Raw genomic sequence first — 21179 nt, forward strand, 5'->3', positions numbered from 1 at the left:
GCTGACACGTCCACTAACCCAATTTACCCCTCACTGTCCACCATTAAAAATGGTGGACTGTAAGGGGTATTACATAAAATCAATTTAAGATATCACATTTGAAAAGCACTTAAGGGTATTATGATTATATTGTTTCCTCTATGTTTCTCAACAATGGTGCCAAACTTTTATAAATTCTTGAATTATCCAGTCAGTCGGTTATCAATGACTGGCTGTTTAATTCAATGAGGGAGTGATGAGACAGCAGTCTGGAGTCTAATCCATCTGCTACGATTTCTGCTCCCAAGAATAACAAAATTTTCCCCCGTTTCCATTCTATATCTGATGCAGGTACACGTCTAATATATATCATATGTACAAGAATACATAAAATTGTTATTTATGCAAAATCTCACACAAACACAAATCTCAGTTGTTTACTGTTATGTTCCTGATTACATTAATGAAAATATTTTTACTGAAAGCATTAGTAATTAAAATACACAAATAATTAAAATTACAACAATGCCACATAAAAAGAAAAAAAAAATTGTGAGCTAAGAAGCAGCAGGGGCATTACTGTCGCCAATCATTTGAAAGTAGACATTCTGACTTTCCATGAACATACTGAAAATTATCTGAAAGCAAAATAACTGACCTCAAATTCCAGACCCTCTAAACTTCAATCACTCATTTTGTTCCAAGTCATAAAAGATTTAATGAAAGATGGTTGTCACACACATAAGTAGGGGAGTTCAGAAACCTCACAGTAATAATGTTTCATGTACTTTTGTGGATTACTAGCCTGAAACATTTTACATAAATGAAACACTAGCAAAGTTTTAGACCATACTGAGTAGAATCTAGCCTAAAAGAATTCACATTATGTTCTTACACCTGTAGTTAAATTATCACTCCAAGTCCGAAGTCTGTATTTCTTGACCAGCCAGCAGACAGATAACAACTATATGTCGGGCTGTGTAAGAGTCTGTGTCCAGTAAAGTTACCACTATCAACTCTGATGGATCACATTAAAGCTGACAACCTGACATCAATGGGGTAACATTAACATGTTACTAAAGTATGTACCCAGAATTTATACTGTTTACATCGCTGTCAATTTATTTATTTAACTTTATCTGATTAGGGCCATCACAGACTCTCCTACATCAGACCAGGCTTTCACACATACACTACTTTTTTACAGCATAGTTGCCAAGCAAATAAATAACAGTATTAAAATAATACGAGAGTCAATGTGAATAAATGATTCTGACTGTGAAATAATATAATTAAGGCTGGAAGTAGTTGTACTACTGCAATTGCTGCCACTAATAGTAGTAGTAGTAGTAGTAGTAGTAGTAGTAGTAATAATAGCAATAATGATACTGGCAGTTATAAAAAGAATTTATAGATGGACAAAACAGATGTTTTCTCATATAGGCAGCTCAGGGGAAAGGAAATTTAAAGAAACTGCATCAGCTAAGAATACTGGGAAATAAGGAAAATCTGGTTGGAAAGAAGGAGTACAAGGGTAATATGTGCATACAGGGAGAATGGTAATCCTTACTGTTGCTTTAGTAGACATGTCGTCACTACCTCCTGAAGCTAGAGATATTACTCAATTCTCTAATATAATTCAGGAGGTTACTCCAGCATTGGTTTCATGCTACTCAGAAAGACTATGAGAAGCTGGCTGAATGATGGAGAGGGACAGAAAGGATTTTGCTCTGTTGTTCAGACAACAGTGTCATGGTCGAGAAAGGGATGAGGGTCATTGTTCATTGCTTAGACATTACAGAAGACAGGGGTTATGGAAATCTCTGCACTTGTCTGCTTGCAGCCAGGATAGCAGTGCATATGATGGTGAAAAATGAGCAGTGTGTCGAACACCACAGATATAAGAAACACAAGTATTCAAAACCAGTTCCAAGCACAGTGTTCCTGAGAAAGGTCTTGCAGGATAATATCACTGGAAGTACAAGTGTTTGTGCAAGTTCCCTTTTCAGGTCAAGAGAGAATAGCTTTTTACATCTTTGTAGGACATGGAGGGATGCTGATGCCTTCTTGCAACAATGCCGTTATGTGCAATTTAGATTTTCATCTGTTATTGCTTCTACACTCTCTGTTGAGGGAGACAAACTGATATCTGTCCCATTAACATTAAAGAAGATACAGATTCCTGGTATTTTGTGCTAATGAGCACCGAATGACCAAGACTACTGCTTGAGTTTTGGATTGGTTGAGCTTTAACCCTATATCCTGTGCCGATTTTGACAGTGGATGACACATCATTTATGTCAAGATCTCTCTGTCTGACTGCAATGTTTGATTAATATCAGTATGCTGGTTTATGTGAAAGGCAGAATATTGCTGGTATGATGCTCACAATTTTGTGTTGGTTAAGGTGAAATTCTGCACCTTGCTACAATTAGTAAATGAAATGAATATATCTCCAAAGAACATAGAACTGCATATTATCTTGGTATCTTAAAAACTCAGGCAAACTACTAAATATTTAACTTCAAAATACCAATAATGTACAAATGTTAATCACATGATGGTGTTGCAAACTTCTCTTGACAATACTTCGATCTGTTCTGTGGACACTGATACAATCTTCTCTGCCATCACATAGTCCGCCACTGTGAACTTTAACCAGATCAGTCACTTGCTTGATAATCAGGTGAATCTCCTATCTTAGAGGATTACAAAGGAGCAAGTACACTTGCAGTTATCTGTATATTCAGTCAACTGTCAAATTGGGGGATAAACCTTCTATAAAACTCATTTCATGTCCACTTGATTCTCTTCTACCCTACCTTAGTTCTCAGTATATTATTTCAGTTCAACAATATATGAAACTTCTCAAGATTCTTCAAAACCAAATACAATAAAACAACAGGTAAGGGGAACACTGCAGCTTCAACTTCATTTTTAACTCTGGATAAAGAAAGAAATCAAACAGAGCTAAGTTGGATCAATACGGGGATGAGTAAGAATTACCACATTCTTTTTTACCAAAAACTGCTGCACGATGAAAGCTGTATGTGGTCTCGCATTGCCATGATGTAGGATCCAGTCATTCTTGTGCCACTTCTCTGGCTTTTTCCATCTCAAATCCTTCCTCAGCCACTTTAGATCAATAGATGTCATAGATGGTTTACATAAGATCTTTCATAATAATATTCCAAACAGCACTGCCATTTTTGGTGTAATACCAGTAAATGGTCCTCCTGGATGATGATGATGATCATCATCATCATCATCATCATCATCATCATCATCGTATGTCCAGCCATTTTAACATGTTTAAACTAGTCATAGGTCTGTGTCTGGTGTCAGTACCAAACGCTTGCATTAAAATTCTGAACATTTCTGCAGTTGTTTTATAGAGTTTAAAACAGCAATTCTGTTCTCTTAAGTTGGTCATTGCAAAATCACCAACACAAGCAAACATCAGAATGGAAAACTGCCCACCAACAAACATATCCACTTAGGTCCAAGCTGCTAGGCATACTGATATGCACAAAACATGTATTATGCTGCTTCTAGTGAGGTTATACTACCGTTTGTAAGCACAGTTCACCCAAGTTTGGAGAACTTTTGGGCTGCACCTCGAATGTCAACCTAGGAAAGAAAAACAAATGTTGGGGTATACCTACATAATGGAGCATATCCTAAAAGGGAGGACACTTTCTTTATTTTTAAACTGACTGTACCTAAAGGAGCATACTACGTAAAACAAGGACTACACAATGCTTACATAACATTCCGAGCAGTCCATCAAGCATGGTGACAAATCTGAATTTCTGTTTTTGTGGGCATCTCTTTGGTAGCCGTGCTATTTAAATATTTATCACCAAACTAAACAAAGACATTCTGCCTATTTTTCAACTTTTCACACTTCGAATAAAAATCATGCACAGATCAGCAGAGCTACAGTTCGTTCCAGAATGTTATACGGGTAAGTAGCAACTAACAGCATAACTGGAATAGTTTGACAAGAACAACAATGTTACCAACAAGGACACAAACTGCAGAGACTTCAAAAACATAAGTGAATGATCTTCGGAAAGACTGTAGCATTGATCACTGCTATTAAACAAAATAAATGCCAACACATAGGACAAATGTAATTTTTACCTCTCTGCCAGCCATGCAATGGAAGAAAAATTCCTGCGGCTGTATGCCTGTCATGAATCGGCCATCTATGAAACCTCCAGCACGTGGGCTCATATCAAATGGCAGGAAACTCGGGAGTGACTTTCCTGACACCATTAATGGCGGACGCTTTCCTTCCAATTCTATCTGTCCCAGAAGACATGAAATTTGCATAGTATTTACTGTGGATCCTTTGGCACCCGACTGCACCATTAACTGTAAGTTATTCATGGGAAACTTCTGAAGCAAACCTGATGGAAGACACGCCCTGGAAATAAACATCAGTATCAAATATGTTTTATAAAGGCGTACATAAGCACACACTCATCCAGTATTATAAATATACCCGTTGATGTTGTTTGTGAAGTTATCCAGCTGACGTTTATAAGCTCTGTCAATAAGTGTTCTCCATTTAGCATTTCGATCTCCGTAAACTTTAAGAAGCTTTTCTTTCACCTCTTCTTTGTCTGGCTCTTCATCAGTAATGTTAAGTGCAGCTGCTACAGCTTTTAAACCAACCTGCAATTGAGATTAATTTGAAACAAAGAAATCCAGTAATAGAAATAGCAGGAGTCTGATACAAACTGATTTAAAAGTTTCGCGCGTATAAATTATTTAATCCATTATGACCCATTTGATTTAACTGCAACTACAACTGATTCATCAATTCATTACTTTCAAGTCTGTTAAACTGCACCCTACTGACAACAGAGGACCACTCCCTGTTGGATCCCCCATTTTAATCTGGGCCAGATGCCTCCTGTACAGTCCGCTGAGTCTGGAAGATACAGATCTGCACAATAGTGAAGCAAATCTAATCATATGTGCATCTTGCCATATGCTGCTTAAGGGGACACAGTCGTGAACAGGCTCAAATTTTAGTCTTAATCTATAATCCTATTATTTGGCTACAAAATGCCATTTGTTTCATACAAATCTGATTATTAGATTTGGAGTTATTAATTTGTTCGTGAAGCATGGTAACTAGCGCCACGTCCATTTTTGCTGTGTCTTGCGCAGTAGTCAGCATTGACTATAGTACAACAATCATTTATGTTCTACAGATATAAATACTCTTTATTTGGGTTGCGAGAGAGAATTGTTATTCTGATGTTTGCTAGCCTGTCTGCATTGTCGACTATCATTTGTCAGTTTCTTCATCCTAGTTGTTTACGTTTTGGTGATACAAATGTAATGATTCTGTGAAATGTTATAACACAATGGGTAGAATAAGGAAGTTTGGATATAAGCCTAAGTTTCGTGGAAATAAATATGTAAAAGTAAACTGCGGAACTGCTAGTTTTGAACAGAGCGCAGAAAATAATATTGAAAGTGAATTCAGTGCGAGTGTCAGTGCTTCAAGCAAGAAGCTTCTAGGTGCTGCCGGTTTTCCAAGTGCTTCTAAAATGCGTGACAATGTAATATGTGGTGTGAACAGTGTTTCTGTTGTTACTGACACAAACATTCTGATCTCCATGAGGTTATTACGTGAACTTATCGAAAAACACACAAATTGTAAAAACTGTGGTGGAAACGTTACTTTGCACGAAGATGTGGTGAAAACCAAGGGAATTGTTCGTAATTTAGTTTTGACATGTTTGGAATGTAGCTGTACTGCCAATACAATGTCATCCCACGTAACAAGAAGCAGATTGTATGAAAACAATATAAGATTAGTGTATGCACTTAGATCTATTGGAAAAGGGCGAAGTGCAGGTGCTGTTCTTTGTGCAGTGATGAACATTCCTCCACCTCCAAGAAAGTTTGATGTTTACAACAAGACTATTGGTGCAGTTGTAGCTGAGGTAAGTGAATCTACAATGTTGAAAGCAGCCAAAGAAGCAGTTCAGTTGAATGATACGAAATCTGACCCAAGGCAAATTTCTGCTGGTTTTGACGGCAGTTGGCAGAAACGTGGGCATACAACCCTAAATGGCATTGTGTCAGGAACTTCTTTTGATACTGGGAAGGTTCTGGATATTGAAATTATTACTAAGTTCTGTGACATCTGTAGCAAAAATCCCACTATACAACATGTGTGCAAAAAGAACTATGATGGTTTAAGTGGAGGCATGGAAGTGGCTGGTGTTGCTAACATTTTCAAAAGGTCTGTGCAGTCAAGAGGTATCCTCTATACAGACTATCTTGGGGATGGGGACAGTAAGGCTTATCAGAAAGTGGTAGAAGATAAACCTTATGGGCCTAGAGTCAACATTAATAAACTGGAATGTATAGGACATGTACAGAAAAGAATGGGATCACGACTTCTAAAGATATGTAAGGGAAAAAAGTTACCGTATTTACTCGAATCTAAGCCGCACTTTTTTTCCGGTTTTCGTAATCCAAAAAACTGCCTGCGGCTTAGAATCGAGTGCAAAGCAAGCGGAAGTTATGAAAAATGTTGGTAAGTGCTGCCACAACTAACTTCTGCCGTCTAATATCTGTAGCGCTACGCAGGCATGGTTTGTAGACACAAAGATAAATACTGGCGCCAAAACCTCTGCGTCAGTAAATAAATTAAAAAAAAAAGTGGAAGACGAGCTTTTTTCCTCCGCCGTGAGTTTCGACCACTGCATTTTCATACATTATGCAATGAAGTAAATACAAATTCCGTATTGTTCATCTTCGAATGTAGCACCATTTCAGTGTACTACGAAAATCTGACTGGCAAGACTGTTTGGGATGTTTGTCAATATGGCCAACTCTATGTTCTGAATTTTTTCCTATCTGTGAGAAGAGATGGTTGCTAATAGGAACCTGATGAAATTTGAATCACATACAGTATTTTCTTCACCATAAGAATAATACGTATATAAACATTTTGTCATGTATTCTTTCATGTTTGCTGCTATCTCATTTAAATCCTGTCTGCCTAAGAAACTACGAAACTAGAGTGAGACAACAGCAAACGCGGAAGAATATACGTATCGTGTCATGATTATATTCGTATTATTCTTATGCCTAATAGTGATACAGTCAGAAATGAAGCACGGCAAGTGACTAGATTTTTAAATCTAAGATGACTCTAATTTCTGTGCAGAATTTGATGTAATAAAGAAGCGGCCGCAAAGATTTTCAAACAGAGAAAAATTTTCACCTAACTCTCGTTCAGAACATGTTCTATCATACGCAGTCTATTATTTGATTCTTGTTGAACATTATCAAAGAAAGCAGCAGTGTAAGTAACAACAGATAGCAGTCTCTTGCCATTGTTTCGCTAACGAGATGATTCCAAGCCATGGTGCGAACCGCGACAGGCCGTAAACACGCACTATCAGAATGCTACAAACAATGCACGACACAGTGCAGTAATGCATTTTCATCTTAAGAGTGACGCAAACACCTATAACAAAGAAAACGGCACTTATCAGATCAAAGCAAAATAAGCAATCGATTCAAACCAGACGAAGCACGTGAAAAAGGAAGGGTACCCGTATAAATACGGACGGAGCGCCTGACGCATAGCAATGGCTACGTGGTAAAGCTTAACTGCTAAGCTTACGACTCGAACCAAACTACTGTAGCTGTATCGTCATTCATTCGACCTAAATTGTGTCTCATATTACAATGGACCAACTTTGTTTCGATTTGGAGGTGCGGCCTACAACTTTTCTCTCCCCTTGAATTTTGAGTCTCAAATTTCATGTGCGGCTTAGATTCGGGAAATTTTTTTTTCCTTTATTTCAAGTCTCATTTTTCAGGTGCGGCTTAGATTCGAGTAAATACGGTACATCTTCCAGCCATAAGCACAAACATTCAATTCCAGAAAAAATTATGCTAGCTGTGAAACCCATTTTCAGATACCTTAGCCAACAAGAACTCTTGAAAAAGTATCTCCATGTAAAAACTCAAAACCCAAATGAAAGTTTGAATTCTGTCATTTGGACAAGGCTACCAAAAACTGTTTTCGTTAGAAAAGAAACACTAAAATTTGGTGTTCATGATGCAGTGATGTGCTTCAATGCTGGTGTGTCAAAGAAGACTGATGTATTAAGACTCTTGGGAACAAAAGATGGTATCAATACTGAAAGGGGACAGAAAACGATTGACATGGACCGTATCCGTTAAGCTGATATTTCTGCAGGAAATGCTACCAAGGAGGCCAGGATAGCCAGAAGATCAAAGAAAAGAAGATGAAGATCAAGAAGCTGAGCCACAGTATAGCCCTGGAATGTTTTAAAAGTGTGTCTGTATGACATTGTACATTACTTTCTTGCATGTAAAACTTTAATACCATTTTTCTCAAAACTACATTTTTTGACCTTCTGGTACACTTTTCTCAAAAACTATGACTGCTACAGACATCAGACTTACAGTATCTCTTGTTAATACAACGATGATTAATTAGATAAAAAAAAATAGACCAGTAGTGATAAAAAGAACAGATTTACAAGCTCCAAGGTGTTTAGAAACGTTTTAATTTTTTGTCTTATAGAACAAAAAAAAAAAAAGATTACTCATGAAATATAAAAAATACATTAACCAGTTTTTATGTGATTTGAGAATGATGTTTCAGCTGTACACTGTAAAAGTTTCAGGTCTTTATCCCCATTAGTTACTTCAGAAAGTGTACCTGACGTTTACTCATTTTAGCATTGATTCCTTATGGGAGTTCCCTCGCAACTGTGTCCCCTTAAAGCAGCAAGCTCTTCCAATTGAGCCTCCCCAATACAAATGTGGTTCTATTCATACACTGGTGTTACACCCACATCGACATCAGACAACTGACAACAACTGCCAAATAAACATCTCTCCATCCAGTATGGTATTTAGCCACAAACATCAGTGTTGTTCCTGCATGTTTTTAATGTCATTTACTCACCTCCCAGCATGCTATCATATCACCCTTTCTTACCTCTTCAAATAGGGCAAAGAGCTTCCTTGCTTCATCTACAATCCAACTGCTTGGCTATATGCCCTGCCCAGCTCCACCTCATTTTCGCATAATTACATTTTCCACCTCACTTTGTTTTTTGAACCATTTGTTATTCTGTCCCTCCCAGTAATTCCAAATATGCATCTCTCCACTGTCCACTTTTTGATGCTTGGTGTTTGAATGGGTTTCTCATTAAATGCAGTCTACAAACCATGTAGATGTTACATGTATTTCTGAATAACATTTCATGTGGAAACAGGAATGGAGAATGCAGATGGATACAACTTGCTATTCCTCCAGGTAGAGAAAGGAGGAGGAGGAGGAGGAGGAGCAGTTTTAGACTAACCTTGAACAACTAGTAGACAGTTCATTTGACTTGGAATATTCTTGACACTTTGGAACTTGAACTGATATTTCATTTGATCATATGGCTGCAGTACACCTACCTATTTACAAGCATTTACTGCACAAGAGGGCTTTGCATTTATAAGTCTATCATGGGATATACAGACAGAAATTCTACATTTGTCCGAAAACCCCAACTTTACTACTTTACGTTTCAATTCTACAACTCAATTGGGTGATTCTCTTCCACACATCTAATTTGTTATGATCACTAGTCGCTCTATTCTGATACTGAATAAATAGTATATTTTAATTCAATTTCAAATTAACCCTCATTCAATAAACCTCTCCACATATTTTTGAAAGCAATTATTAATTTTTGTAAACTGTGTCTGAGAAATTATATATGATATTTGGCAAATATAGCTGGACTTTGTGTCAGAGTGTACTATCTGCCCCTCCGACATACAATACAAGCTAGGTTTATTCAGACAGAGTCACAGATTTGTCCAATCCCTTGTGCAGGTTGATAAAGGAATTCTATCTCACTGATTCCCTTTAGTTTAACTAACCAAGCAGGGGAAGCTTACATGCTGAAGTTAAAACATGAGCTTAGTGTAAACTACAGATTTTTCTACAGAAATAAAGATAAAATGCCTTTTTATTCAAAAATATTCCTGCCTGAATTGCTCAGGCACATGTAAATAAACAAAATTCAGTGTGCTTTTTAGTTCACATCTGTAGAATATTTAGATATTCCCTTTAATCTCATTAACTTGTTATTTATATTTTTTAGTGAGACTCTGAATCAATCACATTCCATTGATTTATAGGCAGAATTACAATCAATTTTTTTATGTGGTACCTTTCTGCATTCTTGTATGATGGCCGTCCTTTGCCTGTCTGCATCCTCTACAACTAAGATGTCTTCAATGCCTAGTGTGAAGCCTTCCCTTTGCATAAATGATGTAAACAGTTTGGTAAATGAGCTAAGTAGCTTACTTGCACATACACCGCCATACAACTGAAATGAACACAAAACTGCAATTAAAAATAGTGTTTTGTATACATATAGGAGGAGTTATACTTAACTGATCAATACTGAGGACGCAACTATAAACATCATATTTCCAAGCAACCAGTCAAAACATATTGTGCACAATGACTGGACCAGTTTTGTTCTGGAGCAAATGGACACTAACATAGTACTGTTTTTCGTCATCTGCTACATCACCTCCTAAGGAGTTGTATACCAAGAGTAAAAAAGATTCAAAACAGAAAGCTTCTCTTTCTGTGCTGTAATTCAATATGGTGAAATTAAGAAATACCAATACAGAAGGATAAAACATTTTCTCAACCATTATCATATTATATTTTCATATGATTTATTTAGTAACAAAAAATTCTTTAACACTGAACACAGAAAACCTTTTATACATATTTTTCACTCAATATTGCCCTAGGAGAATAGCCGAGTGTAATATTGTCTTATACTATGATCAACTCTTAGCAATGAGTTTGACATGACTCTCGACAAAACTAGCAAAGTTTTTATTTCACCTAAATATTTCAATATACGATACATTTTCAAACATCTAGGAAATATTCAGTAAAAAGTAAAGATGTAAATCACACTTTAAACAAACTGCAACAATACACAAAGTGAGTCGCAAAACTGTTGACCAGGCAAGAGTATAATTTTCAATTAAGAAATTTTCAAACATCTAGGAAATATTCAGTAAAAAGTAAATATGTAAATCACACTTTAAACAAACTGCAACATTACACAAAGTGAGTCGCAAAACTGTTGATCAGGCAAGAGCATAATTTTCAATTAAGAACATAAAGATTTAAGACATTCAAGCCCTTGAATTTTCTCATGGTGAGAAGTCAGAAGAAATGATTGGTACAACTAGCTAAAAACTTTCTACATCCCAGATCTCATTAATATTTCTTTATTTACAGGAACTGGTTTCGACAGGCTTTGCTGTCATCTTCAGGTCATCAAAAATCTTTGTTATAAAATGTGTTTACTTTGAATTGGAACCCCACGCCAAGTTGTCAAGTTAGTTGCTAAAGTGTAGCACATTACACAATGGTCTGTCATAAACAAAACATTTAAAATCAAACACTTACCTCGTGCTCGTGGCCATGTTCATATATGCTGTACTCACAGGTGATTGTTACGTCATAAAAATCACAGTACAAAATCAAATGCACAGTAGCATTTTCCCTGATAGACTGAAATATGCTATTGTTATACCTTTGCAAAAAAAAAAGAAGGGGATAGATCTGATGTCAACAATTACCGTCCAATCTCCCTTCTAACAGCTTTATCCAAAATTTTTGAGAAAGTGATGTATTTAAGAGTAATTCTTGAGTTTCTCCCGGCGTATTTGATAATCAAAATATCCACGGGTATGCTGCCGGTCTATAGTGTCCAACGGGCACAATATTTCGGCGATCAAACATGTCGCCATCATCAGGTGAACTGACGGACTGAGCTCCTGTGAACGTGCCGGCACGGAGATCCGTACGCTATGGCTGCTCAGAGGGAACTGGGTTTGGTCGCGGCGGCGGCCGATTTAAATACCCTCCGCCCGCGGCGCGCTCCCTCCGCCGTCCGCGCCCAGCGCCACGGTCGCGCGGTGGAACAGATTGCGACGGCGTCTGAGATGACGTCGGTGTGATGGCTCTGTCCGCCGTGGTCGTCACAACTATACGTCTGCTCGATTTACTCTTGATTAACCCGATCGCTGGTTCCCAAGCCTTGCTAAGATTATAGCCACAGTCCCGGTTTATGAGGTCGTCATTGGTGCGAATTTCGATGGCCTCTCTAACAACGCTGTCCCAGTATCTCGACGTCTGTACCAGAATCCTCGTGCGGTCATACTCCATGGCGTGATTTTCCGACAAACAATGTTCAGCGACCGCCGACTTGCTCGGATACATCAGTCGAGTGTGCCTCTGGTGTTCACGGCATCGATCCTCGACGGTACGCATCGTCTGACCAATATACGACTTGCCACATTGACACGGAATCTCTTGCATGCAGACAGCTGCCACCACCCTTCACAGAGGAATGGGGTACTTAAAACTCTAGTACATAGGGCGCGCACTATCTTTGACGCAGAGAGTCTACCCCAGGAATTGGAACATCTGAGAACTGTATTTCGAAAAAATGGGTACTCAGAGTGGCAGATTCAACGTGCTCTCCGCCCACCCACTGCAGCACAACCTGTTGAGATGGATGAAGTCACGAGGGAGGAGGTAGGCATTGCATTTATTCCATACACAGGCGCACTCTCGGGGAAAATCGCCCGCATTCTGAAGAAACACCGGGTCGGAACTGTGTTTTGTCCTCCAAATAAAACTCGTGCACTGGTGGGGAGCGCCAAAGATGACCTCGGTTTGAGGAAGGCCGGCGTGTACCAGATTCCGTGTCAATGTGGCAAGTCGTATATTGGTCAGACGCTGCGTACCGTCGAGGATCGATGCCGTGAACACCAGAGGCACACTCGACTGATGTATCCGAGCAAGTCGGCGGTCGCTGAACATTGTTTGTCGGAAAATCACGCCATGGAGTATGACCGCACGAGGATTCTGGTACAGACGTCGAGATACTGGGACAGCGTTGTTAGAGAGGCCATCGAAATTCGCACCAATGACGACCTCATAAACCGGGACTGTGGCTATAATCTTAGCAAGGCTTGGGAACCAGCGATCGGGTTAATCAAGAGTAAATCGAGCAGACGTATAGTTGTGACGACCACGGCGGACAGAGCCATCACACCGACGTCATCTCAGACGCCGTCGCAATCTGTTCCACCGCGCGACCGTGGCGCTGGGCGCGGACGGCGGAGGGAGCGCGCCGCGGGCGGAGGGTATTTAAATCGGCCGCCGCCGCGACCAAACCCAGTTCCCTCTGAGCAGCCATAGCGTATGGATCTCCGTGCCGGCACGTTCACAGGAGCTCAGTCCGTCAGTTCACCTGATGATGGCGACATGTTTGATCGCCGAAATATTGTGCCCGTTGGACACTATAGACCGGCAGCATACCCGTGGATATTTTGATTATTTAAGAGTAGCTTCACATATCTGTAAAAATGAAGTACTAACAAAATGTCTGTTTGCTTTCCAGAAAGGTTTTTCAACAGAAAATGCCATATATGCTTTCACCAATCAAATTTTGAATGATCTGAATAACCGAACACCACCCATTGGGATTTTTTGTGATCTCTCAAAGGCTTTTGATTGTGTAAATCATGAAATTTTGCTAGACAAGCTCAAGTATTATGGCATGAATGGGACAGTGCACAAATGGTTTAATTCGTACCTAACTGGAAGAGTGCAGAAAGTTGAAATAAGCAGTTCTCATAATATGCAAAGATCAGAACATTCCTCAAACCGGGGAACTATCAAGAATGGGGTTCCACAAGGGTCGGTCTTGGGTCCTTTGTTGTTCTTAATATATATTAATGACTTGCCATTCTATATTCATGAAGAGGCAAAGTTAGTTCTCTTTGCTGATGATACAAGTATAGTAATCACACCTGACAAACAAGAACTAACTGATGAAATTGTCAATAATGTCTTTCAGAAAATTACTAAGTGGTTCCTTGTAAACGGACTCTCACTGAATTCTGATAAGACACAGTACATACAGTTCCGTACAGTAAATGGTATGACGCCATTAATAAATATAGACCTTAATCAGAAGCATATAGCTAAGGTAGAATAGTCAAAATTTTTAGGTGTGTCCATTGATGAGAGATTAAATTGAAAGAAACACATTGATGATCTGCTGAAACGTTTCAGTTCAGCTACTTATGCAATAAGGGTCATTGCAAATTTTGGTGATAAACTTCTCAGTAAATTAGCTTACTATGCCTATTTTCACTCATTGCTTGCATATGGCATCGTATTTTGGGGTAATTCATCACTGAGGAATGAAGTATTTATTGAACAAAAGTGTGTAATCAGAATAATAGCTGGAGTCCACCCAAGACCATCCTGCAGACATTTATTTAAGGATCTAGGGATATTCACAGTAGCTTCTCAGTATATATACTCTCTTATGAAATTTGTTATTAACAACCAAACCCAATTCTAAAGTAATAGCAGTGTGCATAACTACAATACTAGGAGAAAGGATGATCTTCACTATTCAAGATTAAATCTAACTTTGGCACAGAAAGGGGTGAATTATACTGCCACTAAAGTCTTTGGTCACTTACCAAATAGTATCAAAAGTCTGACAGATAACCAACAAGTATTTAAGAAGGAATTAAAAGAATTTCTGAATGACAACTCCTTCTACTCCATAGAGGAATTTTTAGATATAAATTACGAAAACAAAGAAAAAAAACCCAAACACAAAATTATTAAAAAAAAGAAAAAAAACAAACAAAAAAATTATTAAAAGTTGTTATATTAACTTAATTATGTCATGTATTGGAAAATTTGACTCATTCCACATCATTACGAAATATCGTATTCATGATCCATGGAACTAGTATTAATCTAATCTAATCTAATCTTTATGTTAGCTGGACGTGTTCTAATCAATGAACATGTGCCTTAGATGGCTTATAAGGTACAACAGTTGTACCCTGACCAGCTAATGTAAACAGATGTGCTACTGTGCATTTTACTGTGTACTGTGATCTGTACGATGTAACAATCACCTGTAAGCACTACATATATGGATGTGGCCATGTGCACAAGGTGCTTTTTGATTTTAAATATTTTATTTGTAACAAACCTTTGTATAGTGTGCTACAGTTTAGCCACAAACCTGACAACTATGTGTGATGTTCCAGTTCAAAATGAATACGTTTTATACCAAAATTTTTTGAAGACCCGAAGATGACAGCAAAGTCTGTCAAAACCGGTTGTCGTACGTAAAGAAATATCTATGTGATCTTGGCTTTAGAAAGTTTTTATCAAATTCAAATGCACATAATGTAATTTATTGATAACATAATTACTTAAGACAGCTACTAATAATACATACAATGACCAAATATAAGACCAAAAAGTTTAGTTCTAAAAGTTGTTGGTAAAATTCCTGGGAACAAGAACTACAAAAATATTATTTTGAAAATACTAGTTCTCATTTTTCACGCTGCGCATCTGGATTTTCACATTTACATACATTCTGTGGAAAGAAACTTTTACCACATGGATTCAAATATTATTTATAATGTCTTGCATGTCCTCCATCATGACAGCTATTCAACGATCAGTATTTTTACACATCAAAACAAAAGAATCATCAATTGCAGCACCATATGATAGGAAAAATGGCCAGAAGATTTCTTTCCTATAACTTCAACAAATCAAATAATTGTTACATTCAACGTAGAGCTTCAGATTTCTATCACTGCAAAGCCCCGAGCACACCATTATGCCACTGGGTTTTCCCTCCTCAAATGATGCATTTTTGCATATTTCACTCTAACTCTATCCAGATGGTTGTCAGGCTCAACATAAATCACAGTCTGTTGGGGAACAAAACATGCCTCCATTTGGTATGTGTCATTCATAATTTTCTTTCATCCAGTATCTCTAATGCTGCAGCAATATATTCCATGGGCCTAGATGTTCTGGAGATACCAACTGCAGACAATACTGCTCAGCATCATTAACCCAATCGTTTGCAAGGTTTATTGCGCAGGAGTTTCACTGTGACAAAATTTTCAACAGGCTATGAACAACGTGTCTTTCTGCTGCAGTTCCATGCAGATAAACTTGCACTGTATGACCTTGTATCCTTGCAACACCACTCATTCTTTGTAAATGAGAGAGAAGAAAGAAAGACTGGCGGGTGTGTCGGCAGGAAGTGGCGCACAATGAGGGTAACAGAAGAGGGCAGAAACTATTGGTTGGAGGTTGTGAGGACAGTAGCTTACTGAAGACTGAGGCAGGGTTGGTTTTACAAGTGGAGAATGTGTTGTAAGGATATCTCCTACTTACACAGCTCAGAACAGCTGATGGTGGAAGAGAAAATCCGACAGTCTGGGTTGTGAAGCAGCCACTGAAATCAAGCATGTTATGTTCAAGTGTATGTTGTGCCATAGGATGATCCAGTTTACTCTTGGGTACATGGTAGTCATACCAATACAAAAAGCTATGCAATGATTGTAGCAGAGATGGTAATAACATGGCTGCTTTCACAGGAGACCTGGCCTCTGATGGATTAGGATAAGCCTGTGATAGGACTGAATAGGAAGTGCTGGGTGGGTGGATTGGGCAGGTCTTGCACCTGGGTCTTCCAAAGGGATATGATACCTGTGGCAAGGGATTGGGTTTGAAAGTGACACAGGGATGGACTAGGATCTTGTGAACGTCAGGTGGGCAATGGAACATCACTTTAGGAGGGGTGGGATGGCTCTTGAGCAGAATGTCCCTCACTTCAGGGCATAATAATAGGTGATCAAAGCCCTGGTGAAGGATATGGTTCAGTTGTTCCAGTCTGGGGTGGTATTGCTCACAAAGGGGGCACTCCTTTGTAGCTAGTTCTTCAAGGTGGTGGCAGGATTGCCGGATGCATGGGGATATGGCATGGGAAATCTATTTGTGGACTAGATCTGGGGATAGCGCCTGTCTGTGATGGCCTTTGTCAGACCGTCACATAATGGTCAAGGAAGTTCTTGTAACAGCAGATGGTCCATCCCTGAGGGTCCAGATTTATGGAAGGGATATCTGGTTTGGATGGGATGGTACCTCTCAAAATGCAGGTACTCTTGATGGCTGGTGTGCTCAATGGTTGGTTTGCTGGTTTAACAATTAAAGGGACCAAAGCAAGAGGTCATTCATCAGTCCCTCCTACCTGGAACAGGCAAGTCAGCAAAAGCACACTTGAAAGAAGGGCCAAGTGCACAAAACCTCAAGGTCTACTAGATGCCCTCAAAGACAGAAAGTGCAATGGGGATCATAGCCCCCACCACTTACTGGAGGCATCCCATCCAACAACACGCAGAAATGATTAGAAATGTGGACAGGGTGAGGTAAGCACAGGAAAACACAGGAAGAACACCAATAAAACATAATGTGAATACGCAAGAAGGGGGAAGAAGAACGAAAGATCAGGTAGGGCAAGGCAGACCCCAAAGCCCAGATAGCCATTCCTGGTTGGGGCAGAAGAGGTAACACGGCACCCTGACAACTTTTCAATGAGCCACTAAGGGTGAGGTGCTCTCTTAGACAAAGTGATAAAAAAGGATGATGGACTCCTTGCAAGAGGCCACCATGGAGGACCTACACAGATTCGTGGTCTACTTTATCGCCCGCAGTTTGTTCGTCAAAGTGAGTATGTCACTCTGTATCATAAATCCTTCGAACTTGACAGCATAATACCAATCAAATGTCCAGACCTCAAGAGACGGCTTGCTGGTAGCCAATGTGGAGAGTCAGGTAGCAAGGTGATTCCCCGGAATCCCAACATGACCTGGGGTCCAGACAAAAGCCATCAAGTGGCCAGATCCCAACATGACCCAGGACCATACAAATACTACCAAGTGGCCACACAATTTTAGGGCAAAAAGCAAGTCCTGGGTTGTCAGATCCAAGGGATGATGAGGGTAACACTGGTTAAGAGCTTGTGAACTCTTCAAGGAGTTACTATAGATGAGAAAGTGCTCACCAGTGCAGGAACGGAAATGCCCAATGGCATGAGAGACGGCTACCAACTTTTAAGTGGAAACACTGCAGCCATCTGGCGAGGAGTGGCGATCATTACATCACGCATGAATGTAAGCAAAGCCAGTGTGACTGGCAACCATAGTGCCTCAATATAGACTGCTTTTGAACCCAGAAACACATTAAGAATTAAGACGAATTGGTGGCGGAGGACTTCAAGCAGAGCCAAGTCTTTCGGAGCCTGTGATAGGTCAGGACAGAGCTGTGGACAGGAGATGAACAATGAGGGTGTACAAGAGCAAGCCTGGAGAATAGGTGGAAGAGGGGAAGCTGGAGTTCTGAGAAATGGGACTGGACGTGGATGAGAATCATAGCCCCATACCTGAGCCATTGTTGTGGAAAGTGGGCCTCCAGAGATGAAAAGAGGGGACAGTAGTTTGAGTGCTTTTGGGAACAGTGGATATATAACACATAAGTGATGAATTGTTGATGTCACAGAACCCATATTGGTGGAAACATAGCCTCTACGACGAGGTTAATCATGCGGCTAGTCCGAAAAGCACCAGTTGCCAGTTGTACCCCACAATGGTGTATCAGGTCCATCATACGTAACATTGAAGGTAATGCTGAATGACTTCTTCAACCCAGACAGGACTGGACCAGTGCTTTGCAGAGCCAGAAAAGAATAGAGCAGCCCATTCCCCAGTTCGTATTGCTGAGACACCATAGAGCACTGAGGTGCAACCAATATGTCTGCTTTAGCTGATGAATATGGGGAAGGCATGTCAACTGGGATCAAAGCCCAGTATCAAAAAATTCTGCAAGTCCACCACACTGAGGGAGAGGCCATCAAGGTACAGATCCAGATGGAGATGGTGATAAAGGAGCAAGTATATGACGTTGGTTATCCACCAGTAAGTGTTGAAGTATTTGGTTATGCACCCACTCTGGGGCAGGAGCCACGTTGGGGTAGAGATGGTAGGTTTAATGTGGATGAACATGTAGATGGAGCTTTCAAGAGAAGAGGAGGTCAACACCTAGAAAGGTGGCTGGGTTAAGGAAGCAGAAGGGAGAGAAAGTGTTGAGGTTGTAAAGGAATGATGGTATGGTGTCTTGGTCCTGAGTTCGTATCATGAAGATATCATCAATAAATCTGAACTAGACAAGAATTTGGGGTTTTGGGAGGCAAAGAAGGTCTTCTCTAGATAAGCCATAAATAGATTGGCGTAGGAGTGTGCCATGCGGGTGTCCATGGCTGCGGTGTGGATTTATTTGTGTACTTTTCCCTCAAAAGTGAAATAGTTGTGTGTTAGGATATGTTATTTAGTTGTACAAGGAATTAGGTAGTGGGTTTGGAGTCCGAAGGACATTGGAAAAGGAAGTTTTCAATTGCAGCAAGACTATGGGTATAAGGGAAGTTGGTGTCTAGGTAAGTGGTGTCAACAGTGACCAGTAGGGAACCAGGAGTTATAGGGAGGTGGGAATGATGGAGATCCAGTGAATAAAGTGGTTGGTATCTTTGACATGAAAGGCTAGATTTCAGGCAATTGGTTGGTACATAGCTGGAGAATGAGGGTGAAGCTAAATTGAAGGTAAAGAATACCTGGTATGCAATTATAGATCAGGTAGGACAGGTGGGGGGGGGGGGGGGGGATCATGGTTGGATAGTAATATAAATTGGTACAGGCAGGGTTCAGTGTTGGGGTTAGGTTGGCTTTGGTTCGTAGTCTGATGACAAAAAAAGTGTTTGTATTGCAGGGATCAAAAGAGGGAAAGTAGGTGTTTAACAAGTCCAATATGGTTAAATTTGGGTGCAGGGCTGATGGTGACACCTTTGGATAAAACTGAAACTTCTGTGGGGCTGAGGATTTTGGTGGAAAGGTTAACAATAGTGATCTGGGATTGTTTCAGCTCTGGACTTATTGGAATGTTGATAGGGAATTTTGAGGGATGTGACAAGTTGTAAAGGTTAACTAGGCAGGGTCTGGTTGTTGTGAGTGGTTGACGAGGCAAGGGATTCAATTTCAGAGATGTTATGTACGACTGCACAGTATTAGATTCTTGTGGAAGGAGCAGAGGCAGTTTTGGGAAGCTTGTGCCACAGAGATGGATTTTTGTAGCACTAGGTTTATAAGGAACAGAGATGGGTGGATCTGAAGAGGTGAAGGTCATTGTGAAAGAAGGGGTAGTATCCAGGCAAAGAAATTTTTATAGTTATGCCACAACATATTGCGTGGGGGGGATTCCATGAACAAGATGTGGGACCGAGTTTTAGCCAGCGAAAGGGATACTTTTCTGAAGTGCTGCACAAAAGATAGTGCAGAGACAATTGTGGCAGGGATGGCGTTGGGGAAATTGGAAATAATGTAGAAAATGGGCAAATGAAGGCAGAGGTGGGTGTCTCCACTTTAAGCCCACCAGCCAACATCAGTATCTGCATTTTGCCAGCTGCCATCCCACCCACATCACAAAATCCTTTTCGTACAGCCTAGTCACTGAGGGATTGCATACCTGATGTAACACGAGCTCCCTTAACCATTATGTTGATGGTCTCACAAAGGCGTTCATCGACAGACACTATCCCCGGACCTAAACCACAAACAGATCTCCCATGGCATATCCCCAGACACCCGCAATCCTCCAACTGCCCCCAAGAATCAGCTAGAAAGGAGTGGCCCCCCTTTGTCAGCCAGTACCACTCCAGACTGAAACAATTGAACTGTATCCTTCATAATGGCTTTGACCATCATGCCCTTAAACGAGGAACATCCTACCCAAGTTCTTTCCCACCCTCCTAAAGTGGGTGGTCCATTGCACACCCAATCTCCACAGTATTCTAGTCTACACTGTGCCCCTTTCAATCCCAATCCCTTGCCACAGGCATCATATCCCCAATCCATTTATCCAGCACTTCCTGTTCCAGTCCTCGCACAAGCTTACCCTGTCCCACCAGAAGCCACACATCTGTGAAAGCAGCTATGGCATGTGCCAGCTCTGCTGCATCCACTGGAGAACTTTTTACAGCCATGATCACATAAATACTTATTTATTTTCAACAACCAGTTTCAACAGGTTTTGCTGTCATCTTCCACTCTTCAAAAATTAATGTTACAAAATGTGTTCATCACAACTTGGAACCTTACGCCAAATTGTCATATTAATGGATAAAATG

General features: G+C 40.0%; 1 protein-coding gene across 1 annotated transcript in view; it reads right to left on the reverse strand.

Moving 5' to 3' along the window:
• Positions 1–21179, reverse strand: part of LOC126088396 (DNA-directed RNA polymerase I subunit RPA1) — a 326390-nt gene that overhangs the window by 157828 nt on the left and 147383 nt on the right. The window contains exons 16-18 of the mRNA XM_049906539.1: positions 10230–10388; positions 4490–4662; positions 4126–4411 (exon numbers count right to left, since the gene is read on the reverse strand). Coding sequence (XP_049762496.1) covers positions 4126–4411; positions 4490–4662; positions 10230–10388 — 618 coding nt within the window. The remainder of the gene's footprint in view (positions 1–4125; positions 4412–4489; positions 4663–10229; positions 10389–21179) is intronic.

This window comes from Schistocerca cancellata, chromosome 1, assembly GCF_023864275.1.
Source record: "Schistocerca cancellata isolate TAMUIC-IGC-003103 chromosome 1, iqSchCanc2.1, whole genome shotgun sequence".
Taxonomy (NCBI): Eukaryota; Metazoa; Arthropoda; class Insecta; order Orthoptera; family Acrididae; genus Schistocerca; species Schistocerca cancellata.